This window comes from Equus quagga, chromosome 4, assembly GCF_021613505.1.
Source record: "Equus quagga isolate Etosha38 chromosome 4, UCLA_HA_Equagga_1.0, whole genome shotgun sequence".
Classification (NCBI taxonomy): domain Eukaryota; kingdom Metazoa; phylum Chordata; class Mammalia; order Perissodactyla; family Equidae; genus Equus; species Equus quagga.
Window position 1 is genome coordinate 17,868,806 of NC_060270.1, and position 14,244 is coordinate 17,883,049.

The 14,244-nt window shown below is 35.8% G+C and overlaps 1 protein-coding gene across 2 annotated transcripts in view; it reads right to left on the reverse strand.

The window, feature by feature from the left end:
* LSAMP (limbic system associated membrane protein) overlaps positions 1-14,244 on the reverse strand; it is a 600,663-nt gene that overhangs the window by 262,859 nt on the left and 323,560 nt on the right. For both annotated transcript variants that reach the window (XM_046657785.1, XM_046657786.1), the window contains exon 2: positions 11,548-11,780. In XM_046657785.1, the coding sequence (XP_046513741.1) occupies positions 11,548-11,780 (233 nt within the window). The remainder of the gene's footprint in view (positions 1-11,547; positions 11,781-14,244) is intronic.

Sequence of the window (14,244 nt, forward strand, 5' to 3'; positions counted from 1 at the left end):
AAAACAAAAAAACTATTTTGGCATATTTCACTCTATCTTTTTTTCCAATGGATGTACATGGAGTGCGTATGATGTGAATGTATATTTAGCATAGTTTACAAAATTGAGGTTATAGATTACACTGTTTCATAACCTGTCATTTCACTTAACCACATATTGCACATATTTTTTCATGTAATAAAATGTTTTATAAAGCATGCTAGTTAATGGCTGATTAGTTGTATAACTCCAAGTGTTTAGTTGGAAGAAACAGAAAACATCTCTGGCTGTCTTGTGCAGAAATGTAACTCATTGCAACTGACAAGATCACTGGGAAGCCTACAAAACCAGAATCATGCCAAAAACTCATATGAGCGGGGCATGACTCTGGGCATTCTGCACATGAGATGACATAGCTTTCACGACTGCCAACATGGCCCTACATCCAGGTCTTAGTGAAACATCAGTGGGACAACTTTTCCCTTTAAACTCACTGCTACGGGTGCCACAATTACCCGAATAGATTCACTTTGGTCCTGAGTCTCTTGAATCAATAATATCTATTAATAATTCTGAGTCTAGGGCAGATGCATCAGAGTTTCAAGGCCTGAATCTCATGTCCAACCCTTAGTTTCGAGGTGACTGGATTCTATGTCAACTTTTACACTGGGTGGTAATGTCTGCATCCCAATAATACTGAAAGGAGAGAAATTCCTAAACACAGGGAAGAGGTTTAAATGTTGAGCAGGCACTCTAATGTCCATTATAATAGTACTTCTTCTTATAAAATGGCCTCAATTAATTTCCTCTGTCTTTATTCTGAATATGTGTGGTATTTTCCATGATTTTATTCAAAAATAATTCTGTGATGACCACTTTGTACAAAATCTGTGTTTGCATTTCAGAGGATTTTCTTTCTACACATTCATAGAAGTGGAATTACTGGGTTAAATGATACACATGTATTTTAAAGCTTTATAAACAACCCTACATTACCCAGCAAAGTTTCAACTAATTTACACTCTCAACAGGGAGATATGAAAGTGTCAGTTTTCCTACTGACTTGCCAATTCTGGCTTGCCACATTTTGTTAACCCTTTCCCAGTATTATAGGTTTAAAAAATAACAATTTGTTACTGCTTTACTTTGTATTTCCTTGATTATTAGTGAGGTTTTAACAGTTTTCCATATGTTTGCTGCTTCCATGGATTGTTTTGTAAATTGGTAATTTATGTCTGACAAATTTTATTCATATTTTCTGTATGAATTTTTTCTCACTTTATTGATTTGTTGAAATCTACTCTTGCCAATGACATTAAGACTTTGTTACGTATTTTTTTAAATCACTATCATTTCTCTTAATTTTAGACATTTATACATGTATAGTCAAATTTATTCATTTCTTCTTTATGCTTTTTTACTTGTTTCTATGCTATGAAAACCTTCCTCATTCTGTTGAGATACATATTTATTGATGGTTCTTTTACTCTTTTCCTTTATTTTCTACTTTTAAATCTTTAAGAGATCTGGTATTAATTTTCATGAGTGGTTGTTCAGTAAAAATATAATTTTAGTTTTTCTCCAGTTAATTATTCAAAACCATCTGTTGAACAATCATAATTTCTCCATGATTTTAAATAATCCTGGATCACATGTGGTAGTGTTTTAGGCATTTCATTTATATCCACAGACTTGGTCATTCTTAAATCAAAAATGCACTGTTTTTATAATTTTATCTTTATCAAATATGTTAGTATCTAGCAGTACGGTAGAAGTCTTCCGCCCCAATAAAACAATTTTTAAAAATTTATTAGGTGCTGGCCCAGTGGTGCAGCAGTTAAGTTGGTATGCTCTGCTTTGGCAGCCCAGGTTCGCTGGTTTGGATCCCAGGTGGGGACCTACATATCACTTAGCGAGCCATGCTGTGGCAGGTGTCCCACATACAAAAAATGGAGGAAGATGAGCACAGATGTTAGCTCAGGACTAAACTTCCTCAGCAAAAAGAGAAGGATTGGCAGCAGATGTTAGATCAGGGCTAATCTTCCTCAAAAAAATTTAAAAAATTATATCCTCCATAATTAACTTGATAAATTTAACATAATTTCAATCAAAAATCTCCCAAAGTAATTTTTAGATACATAAAAAAATTCTATTTACCTTGGGAAAAATTGTCATCTTTACATATTTGTGCTGTCATTCAAGAATTAAGCATTTCCCTTCCATTAAAAAAACAACATTAAACAAACAGACAAAAAACCCTTTTCTTTTATTTTCCCAGGTTAAGTGATATTGATTTCTGCATTTAGGTTTTCATATTGCTTATTAAATTTCTTCTTATATGTTTTTATATTATTGAGGCTTTCTGAATGGCCATTTTATAGTACACTTTATGTATTTATTATAACCAAATGTAAAAACTATTAATTTTATATATTTCTTCAGATAACTAGGGAACCCATCTAATTGTTATTAGTGCTAATACTTTTTTGCAATTAATTTATGAGGGTTTTTTTTTAGTTAGTAATCATTAGCTGGAAATATTGTTTCTTTCCTCCTTTCCCATAATTAAATCTTTTTGTCTTATTTTCTTGTTTCATTGCATTGACTAGAACCTCCAGAATAATGTTAAATAATAATGAGTATTGGTGTCCTTGCCTTATTTCTAGATTAGGTACTGTTGAGGCTATCCCTCTTTTTCATGTTAAAAAAGACTATATTTAGTTCACTAAATTTGTGAGTATTTTCAAAAAATCAAAAATAGAAGTTGGTTGAATTATATGTATTTTTGTTGGTTATTGGGATTATCTCGATTTTTCTCCTTTGACTTTTTGCTGTAGTATATTTTATTCATATATTTCTTTATAATGAATTATGCTTGAAAAAGTCCTGCATCATTATGCTATACTTAATATTTAGTTGGATTTTATTCACTAGTATTTAACCCTGATACCTACCTTAAATATTATTGTGTTTGTTTTGATTTTATTTAAAAATAATTTCAAATTTCCAGAAAAATTGCAAGAATGATACAAAGAACTCCCCTGCACTCTTCACCCAGAGACTCCATTCAAGTTTTGTCAACTGTCTCAATAATGTCTTTTCTAGTAAAGTGGTCCAATGCAAGATCATATATTATACCCAGTTATCACATCTCTCTAGTCTCCTTCAATCTAGAGCAGTTCTTCTGTCTCTTCTGACTTTCATGACCTTGACATTAATGAAGAGTACAGGTCAGTCTTTCTATGGAATGTCCTTCCATTTGGGTGTGCCCAATGTCTTTGTATGGTTAGATTTAGGTTTTGTGATAGAAATATGACAGAAGTGATGCTGGATTCTGCTCATTGCATTCTATCATTTGGCACATGATGTCAATTTGTCCCATTACTTGTAGTGTTAACTTTGAATGGTGTCAGCTAAATTCCTCTTATTTTATTCTTTTTTTCCTTTGTAATCAATAAATGGGTTTTTCCCTTTGTAATCAATAAATAGTTGTGGAGAGCTACTTTGAGATTATGTGAACATCTCGGTCCTTATTTCAGTTTCACCTACTAGTTTTAGAATCCATTGGTGTTTCTTGCCTGAATTAATTATTTCTGCAATGGTTGCCAAATGATAATTTTCAACTCCATCATTCCTTCTATATTTATTAGTTGGCATTCTATTATAAGGAAGAGCTTTATTTACTTTTTATTTAATAATTATTGTTTAATTTATATCAGTATAATAATATATTATCATTTATTTCAATACCCAAATTGTTTCAGAATTGGCCAGTGGAAGTCCCTTTCAAGCTGACTTTTGTTTACTTTTGGCACGTCTCATTTTTCGTTGAGGACTTCCTTACTTTCTGGCACAAAAGATGATCCAAGCTTATATTGTCCCTTCTCCAAGTAACCCTAGTTCCTTTTAGTGGAAAGTGATATTTTAAAACCAACATCTAGGTGCTAGGTATGTTCATTGCTACTGGAATGTAAGTATTCCAAGGCCCTCTCAATGGACATGGCTAGGAAATATACACACACATTTACAACTATATTTCTATCTATCAGCCCACGCATCTATTGTCTATTAAAACACATGAATAAACACTAATAACTCAAATTTCAATCCTAACCACAGCATTCATTTTAGTTTTTCCCCTTCTCCAACAGTGAGAAACTGGTTATTATTTTCCTCAATATATTTACTAACTTTCTTAATTCTGTGGAACGTAGCCAAGGCCCTAACCCTCCATGACTGCCTCCCCCCTCAGATGCCCTTCTTTTGTGGGCTCTGTGCCCTGCAGTGGTTGCATCCCACTTGGAAAGCCTCCTTGGACAGGCCTTGGCACAGGTTGGGCTGCTTTCCGACTACAGTCCAGCTTGCCTAATTGATTTTTACTAAAAAGAAGGAGAGGGGCCTTATTGTGTTGTGTGTACTTTGTCAGTGAGGCAGACATAGGACTTCACAAATTTTAAAGGCGACCCAATCATCTTGTTGTCCAAAAATGTGTTACCTATTTATAGAAACTTTAGTATCTATAGATTAAAAAATATATAAATATATGCCATATTTCTTGATATTTAAATTTATGAATTCAAAAAGTTGCCTTTAATATTTTTAAGAGTACATAGTTGTTGGTTTTTTCTGGCAATGTATAGAAAACATAAATGCTATAGATGATGACAATTTATGGTGGCACATAGTAGTATTTAAAAATATTTGAAAGGATAGCTATCCTTATCTTAATAGATAAAATCGACATGTGAAAACTAGCATGGGTAGTGACATACTCATTATGTGGGTAGCCACATACTCATGTAAATATAAATAAAATTAACTTGTGGCACAAACTTGTAGCTAAACTGTCTAGCAGATGCAGATCCAATATGGAATAAATCCCACCCCCAAATTCTTCCCAGTCGTCATCAAAATTCTGACCAGAAGGGATTAAAATCCTTATTGGTGTAATGATTCAAGATTCAAATATAGCTGAACATTTATTGCTCTCTGTCTTCAAGTAGCTTACTTCCTTTCATGGAGTCTGGGCTTTTACACTGAGCCAACTCTGGATACTAAAATAACTTTGTCTCTCTTCCCATATTTTTTCTCATCTTCAGGAAGGACAAATGCAGGTTAGAGTAGAAAATAAATGGGCAAATAGTTGATTTATTTTAATAACTAAAAGATGGACTGCAGATACACATAGAGACTTAGAGATAGTAATTAATTATAGGTGGATAGGATTAATTTAGATAAAACTTGAAGTCCTTCCTACAAGGGGAATATCAAATTAAAATTGCATGAGATAATATTCACAAATATTTTAGCCCAAATTTTCACTTCTTCCCATTACGTTAGGGGTCTGATTGCTGATATGGATAGTGATGTCTTTAAAGTGAACCTGACCTATTAATAGCCAATCACAGGGCGATTGTCTGAAAAATTAAGCTGAAGAGTAGGAAAATTAGTAGACTTCTGCATGTAAAATCCAAATGAGAATTCCAGTTAATCATTAAGATTCTCAATAAGCAACAGAATTAACCCTCAGATCAAATCTAACTAAAGAAGATTTCAAATTCTTTATTAGAACCCTTGAAAAATGTAATGAGCTCCAGGCTAAGTTCAATTAGAATGCAATGGTGAACGTTTTGTATGAAATTCTGTAGGCAGTGTTAAGTTATTGAAAAAATAGTCAATGCAACATGATGCTAATTAAGGAAGAGGAAAAAGAAGGATAGAAGGGAAAGGAGAAGGAAAGAAGTAATAAAAGAAGGAAAGAAGAGAGAGATTAAGAGAGATAAAATGGATACCCGATTGGAGTTCTGGGTAATAGAATTTGGTCAGAATTAGGAATGTTTAATAGGACTGTAAAATACTTCTAAGAATTTAAATCCTAGAAACAACAAGTTCTAGACTAGTATTCATAAAAAACTTAAATGTGTTTCCTAACATTTGAGTTTTCAATTGTTAAATTAAAAGAGAATCTACAGACATTATAATTATATAAGTCAATGTGGATATTCTAGGATTAATGAGATAGAGGAAATGTGGCTCATTAAGTGTGTAGACTTGGAAAGAAAGAACAAACATGTTTGGTCTTGCAAGGAGTCTCACTTTCATATTTTTCCCATAATTATATTGGTTTAATTAAGGCAATTATGCAATAAGTTTCCTTACAAGTAATGGAGAGATTCTCACAATCCATGTATGTGATTTGAGTCCCAGAGATGAGAAAAATTATAGTGAAATTTAAATATTTACTTAGAAATACATTTCAAAAACTACAAAATGTTTTTGAAAAATTATCTCCAATTTTAGTATATGCAGATTAGGCCATTTCTAAAACAATGTTAACCAAATTAGAATAGCATAAAAAGGGAAGAAAAGACTCAACATGGAAATAACCACTTTAATGTGGGTAAAATGTGACTCAACAATGTAATAAATAAATCAAAAATATGATAAATGTTATAAAGAATGGTGAATGAGATACTTAAAAATAAGAATCACATCTAAAAAATATTGTCATGTTCAGATGTCCTTTGTATTCACACACACATGGAGATTCTTCATGTTAGAGTTAAAGAAAAAATGTCATTTTTGGAACCACTATTCTCAGGGCTCCAGAACAAGAGCTTACTCTGTGTTTTTGGTGAGTACACAGGTTTATTTTATTCTATTTTTAATTTTTCGATTACAAGGCTCTCGTAGCTGCTCTGCAGAGTTTGAGATATAATTTGATGCCATGTCATACAGAAAAGTGAGCAGGCAGCAGCAGCAAATCCCTCTCACTGATTGCTTAGATCCTTAGAACTGTAGTTCTTGGCTTTTCACATGTGTCTGAATCACCTGCAGAGCATAATGTATTTGCAAATTTTGGCCACATTCCCAGGGACTCCGATTCTATTGTTCTGGGAGTGGTTCTCAGGAATCTGCATTTTGACAAGGATAATAAACCGAAATCTTGCCTTCCTTGCAGGTTATGCAAGGATCACACAAAGAGAAACATTGTCTTAACACATGTGCCTCCATCTGTGACATGATAAAAAAAAAAAAAAAAACCAGGAAATCATAGGAGGGTAACCTGTGGAGAAGAAATGGACATTATTAATGGGAAGGACGCCAAAGCACTCTGTCTATTTTATTGAAGTTAAGGGTGATGTTTTCTTAATCTTTGATCTTACAATTTAAAGGAGGTGGTATGGGAACCAAAATATCCGGCTTTAGAAATGGGTCCCACCATTTATTAAGTATCTCAAATGCATCTTTATATCTAACTAGCCTTGGCTCCTACAGATGCAACATTTAACACCACTAATCACAAGTGATCTCAAAGGTCATTATTGATCTGTGTATTTGCTGATGCAAAATTTTCACCTGTGTACCTCATGAGGAAGATGTGTGGAGATGTCATTTACCTAAAGATTAGGTTTAGTGAGCCATGAAGCATATTTATTTCAACAAAGGATATTTTGTGTGTAATGACCCTCATGAACTGATAAAAACTTTCTTTCTGAAAAATAATCACCAAAATAAGAGGGAAACTATTGGAGCTGTTGAAAAGTCACTATCGTGGTGGGAATATATATAAAAGGCAAGAAGGCTTCCAGGGGAAATGGCACTCAGGAGAAACGTGAGGGGGCGCAAAAGCTTAAAAATTTATAAAGTTGAGATTTTTGAAGTCTACAGCAGTTTTTACGTCTCAACTATTTTTTTTCCAGCTTTGATACCTGAAAACAGACAATTTTGGAAGAGAGAAGAAGATTTTCTTTCTACAGGCCTAGTCTAGGTAAGCAGTCTTGGAGGGCCTAAGATGTTACCATGAAAGTTATGTCAATGTACCTGTTCTCTGTCTCATGCCCAACAAGATTAGTTTTAGGAGTATTCGAGGGTGTAACATTATCTGAAATTGAGTGAAATTATGCAGGATTATTTCCCAGATGTTCTTAAGGTACACAGTCTTTTTAAAGCAGTGGTTCTCAAAGAGTGGTCCCTGCACCAAGAGCATCCGTATCACCTGGGAATGTGCTAGAAATGCAAATTCTCAGGCCCTACCTCCAGAACTATTTAATCAGAAATTCTGAGGAAGTCCCACCAATCTAAAATTTAACAAACCCTCTATGTGTTTCTGATGAACACTGCATTTTTTCCTCAAATACACTTAATAAATGTAGCTGAGAACTTAAAAGTGAGGCTGGTCTAAGAAGCCCTTTAGGATCCTAAAAAAGTAAAGTTAAAGACTGGATGTTAAGGAAAAGAACAACTGAAGAAAATGGACTAGAGGAACCCAAAATAGAAGCTGAAAGAGGGGCCAGCCTGGTGCCACAGCAGTTAAGTGTGCAAGTTCCGCTTCAGTGGCCCGGGGTTCGCTGGTTCAGATCCCAGGTGTGGACATGGAACCACTTGGCAAGCCATGCTGTGGTAGGCGTCCCACATATAAAGTAGAGGAAGATGGGCACAGATGTTAGCTCAGGGCCAGTCTTCCTCAGCAAAAAGAGGAGTATTGGCAGCAGATGTCAGCTCAGGGCTAATCTTCCTCAAAAAAAGAAGCTGCAAGAGCCTACTGCAAGGGTAACAGGCAAAGAGTGGAAGCAGTTGTCAGACTCTGGGCAGCACCCCCAGGGCAAAAGTGAGTCTTCTGAGAGACACTAGAGCAGCAGCAGCATAGTGGTTGTCATTGTCGCTGTCATCATCATCATCATTATCGCCATCAGCTTATTGGGTGAGAACACAAGATCTCCAGACGTCAGGCTAGGGGCTTACATAGATCATCTAATTTAATCCTTACAATAAATTTAGGAGAAATTTAAAATTTAAATTTATCTCTGTTTTACATATGGCAAAACCGAGCCTTAGAGAAATTAAGTGGTTTACCCTAAAATTTAAGTTGCAAGAATGAAAACTGAGATTTGAAGCAGGCAGTACCACTTCAAAGCTTACATTTTAACTGCTATTATTTAGTGATATGTCATAGCATCTTTGAGCTAAAGGTGGTCTCGCCATTGAGCAAGGAAAACAACACAGTATTTATTCAATGACTAGTTAAGTTGGATTTGCAGAAACAATGGGGGATGGACAAGGCAGAACTTGAAAAATTCAAAAGACCCTTATATTCTAAAGGCAGGTGCTGTGCGGTTGGAAGAAAGAAGGATGCCAGCCAGACCCAGAAGCAGAAGCTTTGATGTGGTGAAAACATGTAGAGTTGAGACTTGGAGCAGGAAGTAGTGTGAACAAACAGCGTGAAGGGACGGAACCACTGACATAATCACAAAGTTGAATGTCCTAAGGGAAAGTGAATCAGCCATCTGGTGCTAGATATCAAATGCCAACATCTATATAATTGTCCAAAATAATCCCCCTTCATGACTCAGGCTTAAAGAGAAGACAATCCTTTCTTGGTCTCCTTTCCAAGTAGAGGTTTTGTTGCTCTTTTTTTTTTGTTTTTTTTTTAAAGCAATATGGTTAAACAGAAAATACAACAATATCTTCAATCAGACAGATAAGGGTTTGAAACCCTGTCCTAAGTTAACAGTCAGCCTTTCATAGGCTCCTTATTGTTTCTGAACTTTAAGCTCTTGCATATTTATAATAAAGTTTTTAACACCTACTTAGTAATAATATTATTAGAATCCAATGAGACAATGAACAAACAGTACCTGGCACTTGGTATTAAGTTAAATTTAAGTTCAATTCACTTGTGCTGACATGGTATAGAGGTGTACACAATGTGATCTAACCTAGTTCTATCTCTAACCCTTTCACAATGGTCATGTTCGTAGCTAAAAAGTACAGAGATGAATAAGAAAAGAAGGGGAAGGGCTTTGGCTCCAAGAGCTCAGACGTAAATATACATCTGGCAGTTCTTAAAGCCAAAAAAAATTCCCATTCTGGTAGAAAGTGCTTCAGATTCGATGCCTGCTCTGCTTGGCTCCAAACTACTCCCTGAACTCTCTGTGTGACCTTGAGCCAGTAACCTAAGTTTAATGAACTTCTGTTTTCTCATCAAGAAACCAAGGAATATGATACTCAGATTGCCCAACTTTGTTTGGTATAAAACAGTATACAGTTTTCTGGTTGTGGTCTCTAGTGACTTTCCAATAATATTAAAGACTGTATAGGTATTAAAATTGTGGAGGAATCTCATAATTCAATATGGAGCTGGACATTAGATAAAATCTGTTCTGAGGGGCCTTAAGTAAACTAGTTATTTCCCCTCCCACAGCCATTGAATGGACTTCTTTTGTTTTGAGGCATGTCTGTGTGTGTGAACGTCTGTGTGCTTGTGATTTGAGGGAGCTGGCAATTTAATCCATTTCCATATTTCCACATCTCTAGTTATGTTTACACATTTAAATAGGCTATCTGAGATCCAAGCCCTGGTGTCTCTTGTTATGGAGCTCAAGTACTCTCTACCAAACTACAAGGAAAGCGTTCTGTGCTTTGACTGTGATAGGAACTTTGCAAATCAGGAGACATGCCTTTTACAAGCAATAAAATGAAGCTGTCAGCCATCACAAATGGACCAGGATAGAGGTCACATGACTAAACTACCCTTGCACCAGGCAGTCTCTGATGTATTTTTCTCTAGTTTCAATCTATTAATCAGAGGAGTTGGAAGAGCAATAATTTAAACGCTGAGATAATCAATTCCATAACACATTAATAGAGGCTACCGTCAAACTTTGCCACACCACTGACTGCATTGGAATCTTGACAGGAGCCCTAAGGCCATGCCTAATCTGCATTAAATTTACATAAAATTGTAAATCAAGAATACATGAACACAGCCCTAATATTTGTTAGTGCTTAGATCTTTCCTAATAGATGGATGGAAACTGCTGGTGGTTTGACTGCGCTTGCAATAAAATTGTGCAGCTGATCAGCTTCGTTCTCATTCTGCAATTATGGGGAAAGGGACTCAAGAGAGCTATAGTTTGGGGGCATGGTTATGCCATTTAGGGTTTTCATTCTGTAAAACCATGACTCAGATGTGCCCCTGGAAACCACCATCTAGAAGCAGATTGTCCCCAATGACTTTGCAGATCCTTGTCACTGGGTTTGCTCACAAATAACTTGCCATTAAATGGAGATACAAGCTACAAAGGAAGCTGGCCAGATGAGAGGCTGTCAAGGCCTGTGGAAATTTTCAGTTTTCCAAACAACATTTACTATCATAAAAACAGATAATTAGTGACGTTCTTTAAGCAGCAGATAGATAAAAATGAAACCTTCAGCAAAGCATCCAGCACCTAACAGTGTGATAAAGTAGATTTTACATGGTTCTAAGCATTCTGTGTGTTCTTGGGTCCCTGTTTCAACTTACTCCAACAGCTGTGGCCTTTACTGTGTGTTTTCACACTTAAGGCTAGGAGAAAACATTCTCATCAAGGGTACTGCTCACAGTGGCAAGACTCCTCTTTCTATATTCCCTGTAGTCCTCTGATTTTAAGTCTATTCTTTCAGAGAGAAAATAGATACTCAAATGCAATAATGTATTTGGAAGTTTTTTTTTCCGGAAAGAATTTTGCAAATATTTGGTCAATCATGATTATTATCTACCTACCACCTCTCTCATCCTTTTCTTACCTTGCACGATCAAGTAAACTTGAGAGGTCTTGGGCTCATGCTGTGTCTGAACTGAGCAAGTGTAGGAACCTTCATCATAGACATCCACCTTCTGGATTCGGAGGCTGTATTCCAGAGAATGGCGTTTCTCCAGCTCAACCCGGGGGTCCAGAGACCACTTGTCATGCCCAGCAAAAATGATGCCAGAACGGTTCAACCAGGCCACCTTCGAGTTCTTGTCTTCTACAACGCACCTGGCAGAGCAGAATAACAACATTGGAGCCTTAGCCATACCTGCATCTGCATTCATTCTCCAATGATTAGACCAATCAAGAAAAATAATTATACACAGTGAATCATTGCCATGACATTTCTTAGAGTCCTACATATTGTCACTATTTCCCCTTTAAGATCTAATTACCATCCAGTAGATGGATGTCATTATATTAGACTCAATTTAACAATCAGTATGAAAAATGCAGGCAAATAAAGTTAAATAGGTTAGATTAAAGTTAAATTCCCACTGGATTATTTTCTTCTTGTCTAGGAAAAGGTCTTTCACGCAGAACTCCACCTGTTTAAGTAACCCCGAGAATTAGACAATTCATAATGTGGCACATTTACTCAGTTTTGAACTGTATTTACTCTTTCATAAGTATATCTTGTGCGATGGTAGATTCATGTAATGTCCTATTGCTGTAGGAATCAGACCAGATTTCAGAGTTCGCTTCTGATCCTTGCAAATTTGGAATGCTCACTCCCAGGAGTGAAAAGCATGTGAGCAGGTCCAAGAGAAAGTAGATAGGTGTAGTGTAAAGGAAATCGAAGTTAATGTCATCTTGTCTAAGCCTGATTCCAGCCGCTGAGGGCGGCAGGTTGTCCGCTGGCAAGACAGCTTGCTACCAGCATTTCTGGCATATTGGAATGAATTCAATTCTTTATGGGAAATGAAGAAACCAATTTTGTAGTCCCTATTCCAAGGAAGGGGAAGAAAAATGTTTATTTGAATGACTACTTATTTTAGAAACCTAAAAGGGTCTCTTTCTGAAACTTGAAAGAAAGAGGCAAAGAACACAGATTAGTGGAGAAGGAGTAAATAGTTCATGGTGAGTGGGGTTTTCTCCTTCAATTCCAGCAAGAATTTAGAAGTGGAAAAATCAAGCAAAAAAACCTTTTCTCTGTATCTCTTTGGCAAGATTTATGTCTGCTCCACAGGGAGATTGTCCCAGACCCTGTTCACAGCTGCAGAGCCAGCTGCTCAGCGCTCTGGGGCATGAGGGATGGACAGAAGGAGCCAGGAGCATGACAGCAGAACAATTAAAACACCATGTTCCCCTGTATCTTCCAAACCGAGTCAAATCCAGGTTTCCTCTCAGGTCAAAACAGCCACAAATAGAGATTCCACACCCATGCATAGACAGGAAATTGAAGCTTAATCCCCAGGTTGTCCACCGTAGGGACACAAAGGCCAACTCATCTTTTGTAAAAGAAGGAGAAAGCTGAATTTTTAAAAAATCCATTACCTATGGTACAAAATACTTCCTATCCCATTATTTTTAGGTAAATTGAATATTTTATTTAGCGTGAGAATTTTATTTAATTAGCTAGGTGCCATGAGATGTAGGTTTTTCTTTTCGTCTTCACCTCTTTATTTTCATAAATATAGGTAGATTACAGTACTATTTACTATCTCCATTACCCGACATGTGTTTCTCTGCCATGCAGATATTAATGAGATTAATTATATGTGTTTGATAATTTAGAACTTCTCCATGGGGAAGAGCAAAGCTAACTTCATGGGTGCTTGCTGCTTCTTTCCATACTCGATTTGACTTTTCCTGTTGTATTCTTTTGTGGTATCATTTCTCTGTCCTTCAAGGTGTTTACGGCTCTTCTCAACCTAGAATCATTTATGAATTAATTAATAGGCTGTTTGCTGTCTTCTTCTAGACCATAAATGAAGTTGTCAATAGAGATTTACCGGCTGGCATTTTCTACTGAGAAGAATGAAAATTTACCTCCATAAAAGAATTTTAAATCTTCTATCAAATTTTTCCTTGCACTTTTCTCATCTATATGGCTCAACATGGCAGCAACCAAATATGCTCCATCATAAAGAGGTACTTTGAATGCTGGTTAGCCTGGAATACGGCCCTAATGTGTTCATTTTGAAAAAAATACTATGTAATATATTTTACATAAATATGGCTTATAAATCAAATAAAGACTCTAATGTAAAACAGAAACCTGGTAAATGCCTGCTGTGTGAATAACAGTGTCACACATGCAGACAGAGGACACATGGTTACCTATATTCCACTGCCCTTGTCCCAAGCCCTACAACATCCACAAGTGAACTGGCAAATTTCCTCAGCAGCACAAGGCAGAGCTTCTAAGCTGGGTATTTAGGGTCCTTCGGACATTTTAGTAATTTTTGTCCATGGAAAAGTTAAAATTATCACACAGATCATTATTCCAAATTATTCTCTGGAAGTGTTCAGATCTATCTTACCTAAAGAAGTAATTAACTATTTCAGCAAAATTGCCAGACCCTTAAAAATGCATCTACTAAAACAATATATTATCTGAAGATTGTGCTTTGACAATCTACACATCTTATTTTTATGTTGTGCTTAAACCATATTTATTTTTTTAAACTTATCTTTTTCTTCCAAATTAGTAAAAGGTATATTAGAAAACACACATGCACACTTTTTA